The sequence below is a fragment of the Podarcis erhardii genome (genome assembly GCF_964252035.2).
Source record: "Podarcis erhardii genome assembly, chromosome: 9".
Lineage (NCBI taxonomy): Eukaryota > Metazoa > Chordata > Lepidosauria > Squamata > Lacertidae > Podarcis > Podarcis erhardii.
This window is the reverse complement of record NC_138512.1, coordinates 60,397,381-60,414,824: the sequence shown is the minus strand read 5'-3', so window position 1 is coordinate 60,414,824 and position 17,444 is coordinate 60,397,381. Positions and strand designations below refer to the sequence as shown.

The 17,444-nt window shown below is 41.9% G+C and overlaps 1 protein-coding gene across 1 annotated transcript in view; it reads right to left on the bottom strand.

Annotated features, from left to right (window-relative positions):
- The window catches only part of STPG2 (sperm tail PG-rich repeat containing 2), a 211,159-nt gene extending 196,696 nt beyond the window's left edge, over nucleotides 1-14,463 (bottom strand). Inside the window, exons 1-4 of the mRNA XM_081876928.1 lie at nucleotides 14,105-14,463; nucleotides 10,455-10,564; nucleotides 4,033-4,188; nucleotides 1,567-1,731 (exon numbers count right to left, since the gene is read on the bottom strand). Coding sequence (XP_081733054.1) covers nucleotides 1,567-1,731; nucleotides 4,033-4,188; nucleotides 10,455-10,564; nucleotides 14,105-14,210 — 537 coding nt within the window. The 5' untranslated portion in view covers nucleotides 14,211-14,463. The remainder of the gene's footprint in view (nucleotides 1-1,566; nucleotides 1,732-4,032; nucleotides 4,189-10,454; nucleotides 10,565-14,104) is intronic.
- Nucleotides 14,464-17,444: the final 2,981 nt, after the last annotated feature.

Sequence of the window (17,444 nt, the reverse complement as noted above, 5' to 3'; positions counted from 1 at the left end):
ATTCTTGTAGTGATTCCATATTTTAGTCAATAGCAAACTCTAAATCACTAAAGATGAGGTGTGCTTAAAATTACAAGGATTGCTTGCGTACCTCAGAACTTCCATACAGCTTCTAACAAGCAACATGTGTGCTTTCAACGAACATCAATTGTAGGTTTAGAAAATACACCCTGGGAACATATCTGAACAAAACACTATTCTAGAAATGTTATTCTATTCAATCTTATTGAAAGAAGAAATTGCTGCTTTATAATACAGTGAAGTATCTGCAAGCATTTTGTAAAATAGCTATAATTAGCAACTGCAACATTATGGTTTTCCACATAGCATGTTGCTTTTTTAGCTGAAAATAAGTAATTTACAACTAAACTTTAAGAAGACAATGGTTGCTTATTATGGTTTTAGAAATTTTGGTTAAATCCAAGCATGAATGCCATGAAAAGCGAAGAAGAAGAAGAAGAAGAAGAAGAAGAAGAAGAAGAAGAAGAAGAAGAAGGGCTGTATTGTATCTATCCAGCCCAATATATTTTGACTGGAAGAGATTCTCTGGGCAGATGTGTACCTATGCTCCCTTGCACCCTAGGTAGGGAGATGGATTGGTACCTACCCTCCGGTCCCTTGCACTCTTGGCAATGAGATGTATCAGTCTCCTCTGAAACCAGGAGAGACCATGTGGAAAAAATTGCTTTTTATAGCCTTTAATGCTCCTTCCTTCCTTCCTTTTCCCTCCTTCAACTCTTGCCCCGCTCTCTCCTTTGCCAACGAAGACAACAGGGGAGGGGTGCCCTGCTATGACAGCCCACACCAGCAACTGGATTCCTCTGCCAAGGCACCCAGAGCAGCTTGCATGCCTCACCTGACCACCAGAGGAGTAGACAGGGGAGCATGAGGACAGGCAGACAGGCTCGTAACCACATCAACCTGAGTGGAGAGGCATGATTTTTACGCTCCCCTGGGCCGGCACCCTTGTCTCCAGGATCTCAAGCATTTTGGGTATCCTGCTACCTGATTCTTCATCAGCTGGAGATAGCAAGAACCAAAGTACGAAAATTCTGCAAGCAAAGCATGTGTTTTACTGCTGTGCCACAGCCACAAAGACAGAAATAGTAAGCAGGGCTAAGAATGCCAAAGAATCAGATAAAATAGGGAGAGTCAAGAAATGAAACAAAAATAGGTAGCGGCAGAACAAAAAAATGAATTTTACGACCTGCCTATGAGAGGCGATAAAAATGTTAATTTATACAGGGACACACCCTCTAAATCTAAAAACCAGTCACACTGATGCAGAGACACAGCAGGCTCCAGAGCCAGTTTCATCCCAAACCTAGAAAACCCTTAGTTCAACTTTACGTGATGTCAATGACCCTGAAATTATGGAGATACAAAGCACACTTAATGAGCCTTGAGTTCCAGGTGATCCCAGCTGTCAGGTTCAGGTTCACTTGAGTTCACTGCCTCTAACACTGATGTTGACTCTCAGCACCTGGCTGGTTCCTTTCTGTGTCCAAGGTGCTACTTGATGTCCAAGTCCTGACACCCATAATGCAAAATTTTATAATTACTTACACCTTTTGTCTGATAGTATGCTGGACCTAAAGTAGTGTCTCTTGAAGGAGGATTATGCTTTAAAAGAGTGCCATCAGCAGCCTCTTCATAACCAAATGATTGTCCTTGGGAAGGGATAGAGGGAGCCTCTGATTTCCGGAAGACTTTGATGCATTCTGCAAGTTTCTGTAGAAACAAATGCAATATACCTTGTCACAGATATAGTACATCCTTCTAACAGCTTAACACAATTACAGTTGTCCAATTCATGTCCAGTGGAATTTACCTTAAAAAGGAATATCCTTTCCACTTCTCAACAGACATGCTTAAGAAAATCTATGAGCTATTGACTCTGCACACTTGACTAAAGTAAGGCTGCTCCACTTTCTCATGGGGCAGTGTTGCAGGCTGGCCACGTGGCCTCCCCGTGGATGCTGGGGGCGTAGCTAAGCCCCTGCATCATCAGGGAGTCCCAGCCGCATCACGCCCCCAGGCAGCCAATCCTGCCCCATGGTTTCTTTCTTAACTATTTTTGTACCCTGCCAGAACCTTCGCACTGCCTTCCCAAAGCCTAGTAAGCCTGTGACTGCAGCTGTGAGCAGGTAGGCGGGGGAGAATAAACAAATGGAGAGAAGGAACAGTGATTTTTTTCCCCACTCTCCAATTATTTATTTCCCACCCACCCATGAAAACCTGCAATTGCACAAGTATTATATGCATAAGATGCAAGTTACCTGTACTTGCTTCTAGTGGGAGCAATGTTATATTTTTGATTACATGGGCTGACTTCCAAGAGAAAACCAGAGAGAGTCCTGAAGTTAAACACACTGATGATACAGACACCAAACCCAAATACATAGTTAACAGATTTGGCACAGAACATGAATCTAAAGGGAATTCTTTACAAAATGACATGTTTCTTGTGTGCAGTATAAGATTTACATGCTTTTAATTTAAATGAGATGCCATCCAGCCTGACATCTCCTGTATCTTGACATCAGCTGTGTAAAGAATAAAGAGACTTGAGCCCAAGAAAAGAAAACATATACAACACAAATGGCAAATTTTCTGCCTAGCTGAATTATGTTTGGCTGCATTGTGTGAAGCAACACTGTACGCATATTCTGAAAAAGCCTCCTATACAATCCTTGACATATACAGTACAGCTGTTATGGCAAGGTTGTGGCACAGAAGGTTACTCATCTTTCAGCAGAAATGGAGCAGAGTTCCAAATTCACCAACACCCTGAAATCTACTCAAAAATCGCAGCTTCCACCAAAAATAGAAATATTTCAAAAGCAGACTCAAGACCAACTTCTTTTTGACAAATGAAGGGAGCCCTCTAAAGAAGGGGAGTGTAATAAATGCACACACTGAATCAGAAACCTTTGGGTGCACACCCACACCCAAAGACCTTGGGTCCAAGGAGGGGACGGCTTTTATAACCTTCCGCTTGCTGGATCAGAAGAAACTGGTGGAAATCATTCCAAGTTCCATAATATTCTCAGGAGTTTTGGCAAGAAAGAATAAAATCTTTCTGCTCTGCTCTGCCTCACTAGGAAAGAATCCTGCTGTTCTACCTAATCAATAAAGTAGCATCATGTGGATATTTGATGCCTGGCACTGAAGCCCTCTGCAAGTAGCAGAGCTAGATATAAGGGCAATAGAAGGATACTACAGTGGTGCCTCGCAAGACGAAATTAATTCGTTCCACAAGTTTTTTCTTCTTGCGAGTTTTTCGTCTTGCGAAGCACGGTTTCCCATAGGAATGCACTGAAAATCAATCAATGCGTTCCTATGGAGACCGTCCGGGGACAGAGGGGAAGCGCCGCGCGCCTTCCCCTCTGTCCCCGGACCTGTTTAAAGCAGGGGCGGCGGGGAGAAGATTGCTTCTCCCCGTTGCCTGCCCCGCAATCTCCGGGGACAGAGGGGAAGCGCCGCGCGCCTTCCCCTCTGTCCCCGGACCTGTTTTAAAGCAAGGGAAGGGGCAGCGGGGAGAATCGCTTCTCCCCGTTGCCGCCCCTTGGTTCAAAAGGGGTCCGGGGACAGAGGGGAAGGCGCGCGGCGCTTCCCCTCTGTCCCCGGAGATTGTGGGGCTGGCAACGGGGAGAAGCGATCTTCTCCCCGCCGCCCCTTGCTTCAAAAGAGGTCCCGGGACAGCGGGGAAGACGCACTGCGCTTCCCCGCTATCCCCGGAGCTTGCGGGGCAAGCTTCGTTTTGCGAAGCAAGCCCATAGGGAGATGCGTCTTGCGAAGCGGCTAAGAAAACGAAAAACTCCTTCGTCTAGAGAGTTTTTCGTCTTCCGAGGCGTTCATCTTGCGGGGCACCACTGTACACAGGCTTTCAACTACAGCAGAAGAGACATCACTGTAAATTTCTCAGTGTACATGGGCATTTCTTCTTCTTCACATAGGAAAAAAGTAATCAGTCCTGGCAGTTCATATAAACAACAAAATTACAATATATCCCTTTTTATGCTGATGTACCTGTGCTGCAGAGATTTTTGATGGTTTCTTTATCCTATTGGTGTCTAGACCCATTGAAGGAGGCTGGCAATATGTTCCAGGACCAGGAGTATCGGCACGGATCTCTCGGAAACGTTTCTCTTTGTTCTGAGGACTCTTGCCCCCTTTAACGGTTTTCTAGAGGTTAAGCAAAATAGCCCATGAATGCGACAATCACCACTATCTATACAGCACCATATACTGTAAATGACATTGGGGCTGCCAAAAGGCAGGTACAGAGGCTACAGATGTACCAGGCCCACAGCCAGAAGGGCCCCAATACTGTACTCTACAAGGGGCCACCTTGCCAAAAACCCAAAAAAGTCCAAACATTCACTTGTCCAAAGTGTCACTGCCATAGCTGGTGGACTAGAACACTTGCAGACAAACAGGTTAGCAATGACTACGACAGAATATTGACTATGTTCAACTTCATTTTTTTTTAATAATATTTATTGAACATTTTCAAATATAACAGAAAAAAGAAAAGAAATAAAACATCCATTTTATAACCTTGTTTTCATTAGCATCTTGCCAGGACTTCCCCACCCCACCCCCTCTTGTATTCCAATTCCTTCAAATAGATTCAGCAAGTTCTTACCCCAAATTTTAAACTTATTATAGTTAACCCAATGTTAAGAATGTTTTTCCATCCCCTAAAATCAACCCCGCTCCCTTCCACGAGTTCCCCTCTTTAATATGCAGAACAGATTAAAATAAAAGAAAATAGAACAAAGAATAAAATATAATCTAACACCCTTTGGATTTCAAATTTCCCTCGCCCCTTTCCCGGTTGCGTTCCCCAATGTCCATCAATGCCTGTTGTCATCCTGGAGATCCCACATCTAGGCCGAAATCCTTCACAAGTCCACTTTGCCGTCTTTTTAATAGTCTTTGCCGTCTTTTTGATCATCTTTAGTTTCAAGCGTCCAATCTTGGAAAAGCTCTATCTCAAAAAGGTCCATTTTTTCCATCCAGATCTCTGTATTTAAGAGTAAAAACTCCAATTTTGTTTCTTTAGACCTTTCAAATCTGGATGTCCCAAATGTTCCCACTTCCAGCTTTGTCCAATTCTTGTTGTTCATGTTGTTCTTATTATTCTCTCTCCTCACTTTCCTGTAGTTTCTTTTCCTGCTCTCCTGCAAAAATGTTCCAATTCCAAAAGCTTCTAAATCCCCTACAGAGGCTTTGTTATTCAGGAACAAAACTTTACGTCAAGTCCCTTCCATTCTTCAATAGATAAATATATTGTCTCCTTTAGTGTAGAGACCTCTGTAGATAAAATAGTGTTCCATTTCTGCAGTTTCCCAGGAGATAAAAAGTCCAATTCAAATTCCATGCCAGCAATACTTGTAGTGTCCCACAGCCCCTCTAGAGGGATTATAGTAACTCAGTTTCCTTCCAGATCGCACCCAACAGTCAAAGTAACTTGTTATTCCTTATTTTAAACAATTTATATCTAATTTGTAACAAATGTAACCAGCAAAGTCCTCATAACAAAGTTCTCTTTTTATTCTTCAGCTTTGACAGCTCCTTTGACAGCTGTCAAAGCCTCTGTTTCTCCTCTCCCGGCGCTCTCGCGGATCGCTCCCGGTTCCCGGGGGGGGGGTTGCATTTTAGCTCACATTCTACTTTTCTCCTCCAGCCCAGTCTTATAATTTTCCATCGTGAAATTAGTGACTTTATCAAAATAAGGTAGCACTCGATCTTAGTTGTTAAATCCTTTGCTTTAAATCCTCTACGACAGGGGGGAGACGGACTTCCTTTTTGCACCTCCCCCGCTCGCTCCGAATTTAAAATTTTCTCCCTTTTTAAGTCCAGTTTCCAATTACTCACGGGTTGTTCTTTTTAATCCGAATTTTCAATGGAAGAAGTCAGCGCTCTCCGCCAAATGGCATGCAGCTTCGCTCGGCAGGGGAAGCGGAGGACTCATAGCACCACACCCCCCTGGGCACCCGCTCCGTAGCCTTTAAAAAGGCTCCTTCGCGGGTCGGGGGGCGCAAACGGTGCCCGCTGAGTCACCATGCCCATGGGTTTCAGCGCCCATGGTTTTTGAGGGTCCCCGCAACGCCGACGCGGTAGAACCCAGCCCCTGCCGAGCAGGCTCCCTCCGGAGCTCGGAGGGAGTCCGCCATTCGGCGATGGCGCCAACCCGGAAGTCGACTATGTTCAACTTCAGGCCCAATTTAAATTGCTAGCTCTTACCTTTCAAAGCCCTACAGCCTGGGACCTAGGTACCTTAAGGACCATCTTCGTGCAAATGTGGCCTCCCACATACTCTGTTCAGCATCTGAGAGCCAGCCCTGAGTGGCTGTTTCCACTGGGTGAATTCCACTTGTGATTCTGAGAGGCTTTCGGAGGTAGGTGGCTGATGTTTTATACCTCACTTGTGTCAGAATAATAATAATAATAATAATAATAATAATAATAATAATAATTTATTATTTGTACCCTGCCCATCTGGCTGGGTTTCCCCAGCCACTCTGGGCGGCTTCCACAAAGACAAAAAATACACTAAGATGTCACACATTAAAAACTTCCCTGAACAGGGCTGCCTTAAGATGTCTTCTGAATGTCAGGTAGTTGTTTATCTCTTTGACATCTGATGGGAGGGCGTTCCACAGGGCGGGCACCACTACCGAGAAGGCCCTCTGCCTGGTTCCCTGTAGCTTTGCTTCTCGCAATGAGGGAACAGCCAGAAGGCCCTCGGTGCTGGACCTCAGTGTCCGGGTAGAACGATGGGGGTGGAGACGCTCCTTCAGGTATACTGGGCCGAGGCCGTTTAGGGCTTTAAAGGTCAATACCAACACTTTGAATTGTGCTCAGAAACGTACTGGGAGCCAATGTAGGTCTTTCAAGACCAGTGTTATGTGGTCTCGGCAGCCGCCCCCAGTCACCAGTTTAGCTGCCACATTCTGGATTAGTTGTAGTTTCCGAGTCACTTTCAAAGGTAGCCCCACGTAGAGCACATTGCAGTAGTCCAAGGGGGAGATAACTAGAGCATGCACCACTCTGGCGAGACAGTCTGCGGGCAGATAGGGTCTCAGCCTGCGTACCAGGTGGAGCTGGTAGACAGCTGCCCTGGATACAGAATTGACCTGTGCCTCCATGGACAGCTGTGAGTCCAGAATGACTCCCAGGCTGCACACCTGGTCCTTCAGGGGCACAGTTAGGACCAGGGAGTCCTCCACACCAGCCCGCTCCCAGTCCCCCAAAAACAGTACTTCTGTCTTGTCAGGATTCAACCTCAATCCATTAGCCACCATCCATCCTCCAACCGCCAGAATATTGTATTGTAAAGTGATTTGCTGACCAATTTTGGTTTATTATTCTGTGCTCAGGGTAGGGAGTTTTACTAATGCTGCTGGTTATTGTTGTGACTGTCTATGTTTTGATATTGCTTTGAATTGATACTGGTTTCAACTGTGTGTTTCTCAGCTACTTAGAAACTTTTCTTTCTAAAGAAATTCAAAGAGGATAGAAATATTTTTAAAAATTAAAAAGTGTTCTGCTTTTCAGGTAACTCAGAGCCCAGGGTAAATGCCATCCTAGTTTGCAACCTACTAGTGATTTTGAGCAGCCCAGTAAAAACTAATATTTGCACCAGGATTTCCATCTCACTTTTCTATACTTCCTTTAAATTGCCTCTCCCAGCCTGCCAAAAAATAAATATGCAGACATCTCATCCTTTTAAAGTGGAAAGGGCAGTCAAATTCAAATCTGCTTTGTGGGCACACTATAGAATGCTAAAAGTCATTTGCTTGCAAATATAAGTTAAAGCTAGTGAATAAAAACTGCTGCAGTGAACATGTTTGCTTTGAAAAGGTAACAAGATTCAAAAACCATTTAGAATAAAAAAACCCCAAAACTAATTGTTTCAACCTTACTGTTTAAAAAATAATAATCAAAACCTAAGCATAACACTGATAGTAACCATGTTACTTTCTTTTTTCCACCAGAGAGTACAAGCTTAGCATATAACTGATGAACCAACAAATACCTATAGCATATAAAAACCAATCTTGTGTATGATAACTTACTTTAACCTTTTTTACAGGTTACTCTAGCAGCTTTGCTCACACATATTTCACAGATGTTGAACCAACATTTGGCATTCAAACTTTAAATAAAATGCACACAATAAACCAAACACCTTCCTGGTTGGCATCCATCTGTTTTGGGAGACAAAACACCTTCCTGCTTCTCTTTTTTATCTTGTTTATTAAAATAATCATATGCTGCAAGGCTTGGTAGCTGGAAAGTTTGACTACAATATTGGAACATGTTGGTTGAATTAAAAGGATTGCTAATCCTGAGACATTTGACACAACTACTGTGATTTATAGACATTCTAGTTTTGTCACTTGAACAGCCACCTCACAGAGGTGATTTAACTGGGATATTTAAGACTTTCATCTTAGAAAATATTGTTATATTTGATAAATACAAGCTTTGTTGCTTATAGCCATGGCAATCTGAAAAAAAATATATAGGCAGTAAAACATCCAGGATATACAAAGCAAATATTACAACAATAACTCCAATACTCCTAAACAGAATAAAAACAAATAAAACCACTCATTCTTTATATTAAACCTCAAAATGTTCCTTATATTAAAAATACTGGATATCAAGTAAGATTAACAAAAGCACAAATCACACTGTGATCTTTAATATACTGAGCTCATATTTTCTTTGCTTCCAAAGCAAATTCTGCTGCCCTAAGTGTAATATATAGGTTATTGCCTATAAAAATAATATGTATCAATTCTAAAAGATGACAGGAAGGGACTGTGGAATATTAGCAAGAAATGTATGTCTATCCCTTACCTTTTTGCACTGCAGTTTGTATAATGCCTAGATGAGAGAACTGACCGCTGCTCCCCTTGTATAGACTTGGAAATGAACACATTTTTTCCAAAGTAATTGGAAATAACTCAGTTCATTTTGTCACCCAATCTGAAGCTCTAAAAAGAAACCCATTTGTCTGCTAATGGGCTACTCTTTATATCTGTGCGCAAGAAAATGGGAGATGGAAAAGGCCACCCACTCTTACAATATATGCTTCCTGTAATGGTGGGTTTTATGCCCACCCACACCTGTTTTCTCAAAAGCAGTCCTGCAAAGCACACACATGCACACACCCAGGTGTTTATCCATTTCTTTGCTACCGGGCTCTTTTAAATATCTGCTGCCCAAGGAAACTGAGGGTTGAGAGCCAAAGGACCACCTCCACAGGGGACTGTCTTACACCAAAGGTACCTTCTGATGCTTTTACACCCCACATGAAGTTTAGTTGAGGAGGGCAGATCTTCAAAGCAGCCCTCTACCAAACCAACCAAGAAACAAAATGGCTCAAAGCCTAGAAATCTTCTCTAGCCTGGATTTCAATCTGATCTGGAGAAGGTTCAGGAGTGCCCAACATTCAGCTATCTGTTGAGTTGAGCATTATCAATCCCCCAATCATATCAGAACATTTTAAATTCAATCAACAAAAATATCTAATAAAAATGCATTTTGAAGAACCTAATTACCTATTTCTATTGCATTCAGCTGCATATCAGCTTGTTTTATCCTCTTTTGATATTTGCAGATAAAGACATTGAATTGAAAAAGTTTCATTTAGTTTGCCCATCTTTGCTAAAATATATACCATATTCCAAAATCTGCATTCCATCACTTGTTCAAATGTGCATTCACTCTGCTTTTATAGCTGCACTCTGTACTAGCAGAGCATATCAAGAATCTCAACCTAGCTCCCACACCTGCAAGAACCACGTGCAGTGAGTCACAAGAGGGGGAAAGTAGAATAATTTGACAAGCATTTCATATCATGCAGAAAAATAAGACTTTAAAATAAATGAATTTTAAAATCTCTACTAACCACCCAGCAGTAGTACATTCTGGCATACAATAATTCTTTGTACACATTTTTAATTTGGAAGAGAAATAGGCTGAATACAATTCTCACTTGACACCATGGAGGTATGGAATGGCAGCTCCACCGCTACATCCCAAACCCTGCTGGCTCGCTCCAGACAGGGTGGACGGTGCAGGTGGCTCTCCCTACCATTTTGCTATGCTGGTACAGCCGAGGGGCCTGAGGACTGAGCTCCTTGGTAGATCCATGGAGCTTAGGATCCAGATCAGTCAAAGCTGCCAGCATCCTGCCTCTGAAATGCTACAATTCAGGGCTTTCTGCTTGCTACCAATAGTAGTAGCTTTCCACCCACTGGAACACAGCCTCACCAGTGGGCACCTACATACCATCTTAAGTCTCCCTCAACCAGCAACAGCAAGTGGGTATGGATTGTGTTCCATGTCCAACTGTTGACTTACTTACTGCTTCTAGAACTGCAAACTCCACCTTTCATAACAAATTTATTCAACCAGTATAATTTTACCTGTGTTTTCTCGATCTCATAGGATCCCGGTCCTGGAACATCGCTCTCAGCATTCTGATAAATACTTCCATGGCCACGACTTGCGAAAGAAAGAAATGGAGCATAGCCAACTGCGGGGGGGGGGGGAGGAAATTTGAATTTGTTATAATTTGCTTCAGGTCATCATTCAGCGATGAAAAGTTGTTAGATCTCGTTTTTCAAAATATGTCAACGGATATTACAATGCAACTCCCTTTATTTACTGTGTGTGCCTGTGTACACACATGTGTACAACTCCTGCTCAACCAATCAGGTTTTGACTTTGTTCTCAAACAGCAGCCCTCCTCCCTCCCCAGCATGCCACATTTTAACTGAGAGACATTTTTAATAGCAGCAGTTAATGTAGCAAAGGAAACTTTGGTTAAATAAGTATGTTCAAACGAGTTTTAAAATAACACAAGTAAATACTGTACCGCCTCTGCCTAGATTTTCAACAGGGCTGACCAGAAATAAAATCTTTCATTTCCATTAGGCTCTCTAAACTGTATACTTGCAATATAAACAATTGATAAACATCAGCATTATTTGCCAAATCTAGAATTAGATTTGTTGGGGCCTTCTAAACTGAGGTGAAAAGTTAGCATGTTCTGCTGCATATGACAACACCAATGAAGAAGAAAATGCACTCGGTTTACATGAGAGTTAGTGTGGTCCTTTGCATGACAGGACCTTTATCCTGCACTTTCATTACGAAAAACTATTGATGACTTTCCCTCACACATTTTCTGAATTAATAGCCAAAATAATGGGTAAGAGTTGGAACAGTATTATTCTGATTAATGCCATGGTTGGTATCCAATTCATGTAAACATGTTAGAATTAAATAAACAGACAAATAAATAAATAAAATATGATAAAATATATGAGGAGTTGCATATATTTCCATTTATGTGCCACTGGGATAAAGTGTGTGTGTTAAAAGCCTGCCGTTGTGCTCTGGTTCAAAGAAAATACAAATGCCACAAATGGGTAAATGATAACTGTGGCAAGCATTGAGGAATCAAGCCCTTAACCATTATCTCACACTGAGAATCCATCAAGTACAGAAATCTTTCTCATCCTAAATAATGAAGCCAGAAAACCTGGGTTGGAAAAATAAGTGCTAAGAAGACACTGCTTTTAAATTGGACTGCTGAGATCCAATGCCCAGTTGCCTGCCAAGCACACAAGTTGTCTTTCAAATGAGAGTTTATTTTCTGCTCATGTAACCATGCACAATATGCCTGAAGCACTTTTATTTATAATGTACCAAACCAACAGTACTGTAATAAACTGCAGCTGTTGAGTTTTCTTTTCTTTTCTTTTCTTTGTATGGACTACATCATTGCTCTCCTCTATAGAGTTGGGAGTTGTACAAGTGCAGAGTTTTACATTCCAATAATAACAGCAGAGAAACTGGATTTTCATATACCTTATTTAAACACCATTGGCATCTGAGCGGTTTGAATAGAATTCTTGTGGATAAAACTTTTTCATATCCTCATGCTGCTAGACTGAGTAAATTGCATTAGGACAACCTGAGAAGCTGTGGCTCAAATGATATTTAAGGCTTTGCTGTATTTGTCCCTGTTATTGCATATATTGTTTTGTCTTGCAGTTGTTCCTCAAAACCTCCTTTGAATCTGAGGCACATAATAGGGTTGCCATTTTTTTTAGGAAGACCCCAAAATTGTTGAGCTTTTTTAAAACAAGTGCAATTTTTCAATTGACTTGCCTAAGATGCAGGACAAAGCATTACATTTCTGAAATCCCCCCCCCCCGACATCATTTCTGCCTTTTAAGTTTCTCTTAAAAGCTTGAGTGATCCCTATTGTGGACATTTATCCCCCACTTCCCATTTTAGAACATTTGTTCACCAGAGCAGTGTGCCAAGAATAATTTCTGTACAAGTGTCATACCTTTCAAACTAGGAAAGAATGCCAAATGCCACATTGTAAAAACCTGGGAATAATTTTGGTCCCGTGCACACTGCTATACATTTAAAGCTCATTTTTACCACCTTAGCTGTCATGGCTTCCCCCAGAGAATCAGGGAACTGCCATTATTCACCCCTAACAGAGCTATAACTCCCAGCAGCCTTAAGAAACTACAATTCCCAGGATTCTTTTGAAAAGTCATGACTGTATAAATCTGCTTTAAACATATGGTGTGGATGTGACCTTTGATTTAACTCAAGTGTTTTACTTCTAAATAAACGCCACTTCTGAAAAGTCTAAAACATTCTGGAATCCCCTAAGTGGAAATAAACGACGATACGGAACATGGGGAATGCCTGTATATATTGTTGTTGTTGTTGTTGTTGTTGTTGTTGTTGTTGTTGTTGTTGTTGTTGTTGTTGTTGTTTAAATCTCCTGTTTATTTGGGGAAATTTTTCAGGACGCAAAACAGGATATTCGCTTTAGAAAAGCAACAAGATTGTGTGCATCATGTATAGATGGTATACGACACCAGTGCAGTTAGGGAAAATGTACCAAACTAGCTCAAACATGTGTTGGAAGTGTAAGGAAAAGGAGGGGACATTTTATCATATGTGGTGGGATTGAAATGAAATTTTAAAAATTTGGGAAATGATACACAATGAATTGAAGAAAATGTTTCATCTAACATTTGTTAAGAAACCTGAAGCATTTCTGTTAGGGATTGTAGGAAAAGACCTGCCAAGGAAGTTGAAAAACATCTTCATGTATGCAACAACGGCAGCGAGAGTCTTAATAGCACAAGGATGGAAGAATGAAGAAACCCCGACTAAAGAATTATGGCAAAAGAAACTGATGGACTATGCAGAATTTGCAAATTTGACACATAAACTATGGGACAAGGATAACTGTGAATGGGAACCTTTTAGAAAGTATTTAAAGAAGCAACAAAGTGAACTGGACTCCTTGCCAGGTTTTGAAAAAACACTCACAAACTTTTTATTGATAATAATCAGTTAGATAACTTAAGGATTTATACAATTTTGTAACATGCAAAGAATAGCATTTACAGGGAAACCAGAGATGGGAACTGAGGGAAGTGGGGGGGGTGTTTTATGGGGGAAGGGAAATGGGGGGGATTAAGGATATGTTGTAAGATAATATGCTCTGTTTAAATTCCTAATAAAAAAATTTTTAAAAAAAAAATCGTGTACATCGATTGCTCAATTAAGTGGAGCAGAGCAATTAATGAAACACAGGTGGTGATTAAAAAAAATACAACTGAAAAGGCTGCAGTCTTCCTTGAGAAATATGCTCCACCCAATTCAGAGTGCAGCTTTCCTGGGACCCACTGGGCTCAATAAGAGGATTTATTTCCAAGGAGAAAAGTTGTGGGTCGGGCTGAGTGAGTCTGCCCTCCCAAACTCCCATCCCCACACACAAACCCACCCCTCCACCGCAGTTTATCCTTTTTGGAAAACCGCTTTGACGTGGCTAGCTGCTGTTGCAACCAAGCGGCGTATAAATCTCGAATAATAAATATGAATGAATGAATGAGCCGGGCGCCCCGCAGACACTTCTCGCTCCAGCTCCAATGGTAAACAAGCCAAATTTGGCCTGAGGGAAGCCCAGAGCCGACCGGGCTTGGCCTCCAGCCCGCCCGCGCTTTTCCCCTCCCCGCTCGCCTCGCCTCACCTTGGAGCCGTTTGGTGTCGGGAGGCAACTCGTAGCAGCCCGGCCCCAGGTGGGACGCGGTGCCGCCGACGGTCAAGGTCAAGGCGCGGGGAGCGCGGTCGTACATGCTGCTCGGCGGCCTCCACCACGCGCTCCCGTCGCCATGGCGACCGCAGGCCTAACGCTCCGCCCGGGCCTGCCTGGCCAGGAAAGCCCGGGGCGGCGGCCTCGCCCCTTTCTATCCAACTCCAGCCATTGCAAAGCCCGCTTCAGAGTCTTCGCGGACTCCCTCCCGTCACAAAGGGCTGCTTTAACGAAAATATCGCATTTTAAGGCTATAAAAAGAAGCTTTCTTTTATATCCAGCCATTCCTCAGCCCCCAAATACCCCTGAATTTGAAGTAACCAGAAGAAAGGGTGGGGGTTCGGTTGTGTTTTATTTTCCTTGTCTTCATAATAGTTACATTTTAAGATTGCTTCATAGCCAAATCCTCCATAGTTTTTTTGTAACTTTATTGCAAAACAATTTACATATAACACAAACAAAAACAATAACCTCAATGACAACTAAACATTAACTAACAACACATCGTCTAACATCACACACGCTTTTGACTTCCAATTCACCTCATGGTGCTTTCTACATATTCTACCTTTACGCATTTCCTGTTATATCTGTTACATATCCAGAAAAGTTTCTACATTTTTAGTTTTCCTTAATATCAAGATTCAATCTACACCTGGAGATTTGCATTCTCACAATACTGTATTGTTTTAGATATTCTTTAAATATTATCCATTCTCTACACACTTTCTGGTTTGAGTTTCCTCTTATTCTCCCAGTCATTTTCGCAAGTTCCAAGTATTCTGTCTGCTTCACCTGCCAGTCAAGCTCTGTAAGAATTGAGTCACATTTCCAGTTTTTTGCTACTAAAATTCTAGCCGCCGTAGTTGCATACATAAAGATCCTCCATAGTTTTTAGGTACTTTTAGGTGAACATGCATTAGGCTGCAGGCACCCTATATAACTAGGGTTGCACTTTGATTCTTCCTCTATAATGGTTTGTGTGTCTTTAGTAGATGCGCAATAGGCAGAAATTCAGCTGGTGGAACACTTTTTATTATATTTTCCCCTCTTGTGCTCCTTTTCCATAAGGTGCGTTAATGGACTGGTAAGCTGGGGGGTTGTGTAGGTGAAATATGGGAGTCACGTCACTTGCCACACCTGCTCCATTGCTCACAGTAAGAGGTAAAGTTTGGGGTGAAGGAAGCACTGCTGCGTGCACCTGCTTCTTATGGATCAATCCAAACAAGTCAAAAGTATGTCACAAAAAGAGAAAATGTGCACTGGTCACAGAGCAAAGGTTCAAGATTACTCATACAAGTTAGCCAAGTTACATTGTAAGGTGACCAAGAAGCAAAAAATAAAAATTTTCAGTGGGGTGGGGTCATATACTTCTCAATCACTCTTTATAAAGAAACTCTTTCTACGGTCACCCCACTTAACTATTGTAGCCTGCATGTGTGCATGCACACACACATGCATAAAAATTTATTTGTATATATTTATGCAAAATAAAAGAAATGAACTATTTCTTACAGTTTATTCATTTAAAATGCTTACGCTTTGTTCTATAGCCCACTCAAAGCACCTCACAAAAAATTGCACGGTGCAAACCATATTCAAAATGATTTCCAATATAATCAGAAATAGCATGGTCTATATATGTGGTTAATTCTTGCAATTCCTGGTCTTCCCTGTCATCACCAGGTAGGAAGTCAACTCTGAGGACATATGAGGCCAGGGAAGTTGTTGTTAAGATGTACCTGTCAGCATCGCCCTTGAGCCAGTGTACCAACTGGACTCATGCACTACAGCCCCGACTGGGCTAGGCGAGCTGGGTAGCACTGCCAGAGACCTCCTTTCCCACAGGAACAGGTCACAGTGCTGTGGACTCACAGCTTGGAGCTGAGAGCACCGGATTCACTGTCTCAATAATACAGTCGTTGCGCAGCAGCGTTTTGCAGAGCCTTGCAGAGTATAAACCACTCGGAGAGCAGCTCTGTAAAATATCCTCCTTTTATTCTATAACTACAGCTATAATACAAAACTATATACAGAGCTAAATATTCTGAGCATAAATCAATGCTATACTCTGAGTGCCTGCAGCTGCTCTTAGCAGCAACCTTATCTCTAAACACGATCTCTTGCACTCACTCTCTCTCCGACACACTGACTGACTCTCTCTCACACAGAGACACATTTGGTGCTGGGCAGAATAAGTAGATAGCAGGACACGCCTCCTCCTCTCTGGAGAGTCAGCAGAGACCTCAGGAGATCATCAGGAGATTCTTGGGTATGGGAGGGGTGAAATCTCCTCAGTACCTTCCTCATCCCATGATGGAGGCAAGTCATTGGCAGTTGCCAGGCAACTGTTCCGATGAAGGCCCTCTGAGTATCTGTTGCATATTTCATTTTTTATTTTTTTTTATAAATATTTATTGAGATTTTCCAATTTAATACACAAAGAAAAACAACAGACAAAAAAGCAAAAATACACATTTAAAACAAAACAAAACAAATATAATTCCCATTTCTTATTTCCATTACCTTATATCCCGGACCTCCTCTCACCTCCCCCTTTTGTATTCCAATTCAAATTCTTAATTCAGCAAAATCCTTGTTACAACATTGATATAACTTATTTTGACTTATTATTCCACCTTTACATTACAGCTGGTAACCATTTAATTTCTGTCCAACATCATTCTAGCATTCATTAATTTTGCAATATTTCTGTAGATAGTCTTTAAATTTCCTCCAATCTTCTTCCGCCGACTCTTTCCCCTGGTCTCAGATTCTGCCGGTCATTTCGGCCAATCCCATGTATTCGATCATCTTCATCTGCCATTCCTCCAGAGTGGGTAAATCTTGTGTCTTCCAGTATTTTGTGATGAGAATTCTTGCTGCTGTTGTCGCGTACATAAAGAAAGTTCTGTCCTTCTTTAGTACCAATTGGCCAACCATGCCCAGGAGAAAGGCCTCTGGTTTTTTCAAAAAGGTGTACTTAAGTACCTTTTTCATTTCATTATATATCATCTCCCAGAAGGTCTTAATCTTTGGGCATGTCCACCAAAGGTGAAAGAATGTACCTTCAGTCTCTTTACATTTCCAACATTTGTTATCGGGCGAATGATAAATTTTTGCAAGCTTGACTGGGGTCATGTACCACCTATAAATCATTTTCATAATATTCTCTCTTAGGGCATTACATGCCATAAATTTCAAACCGGTGGTCCATAACTGTTCCCAGTCAGCAAACATAATGTTATGTCCAACATCTTGTGCCCATTTAATCATA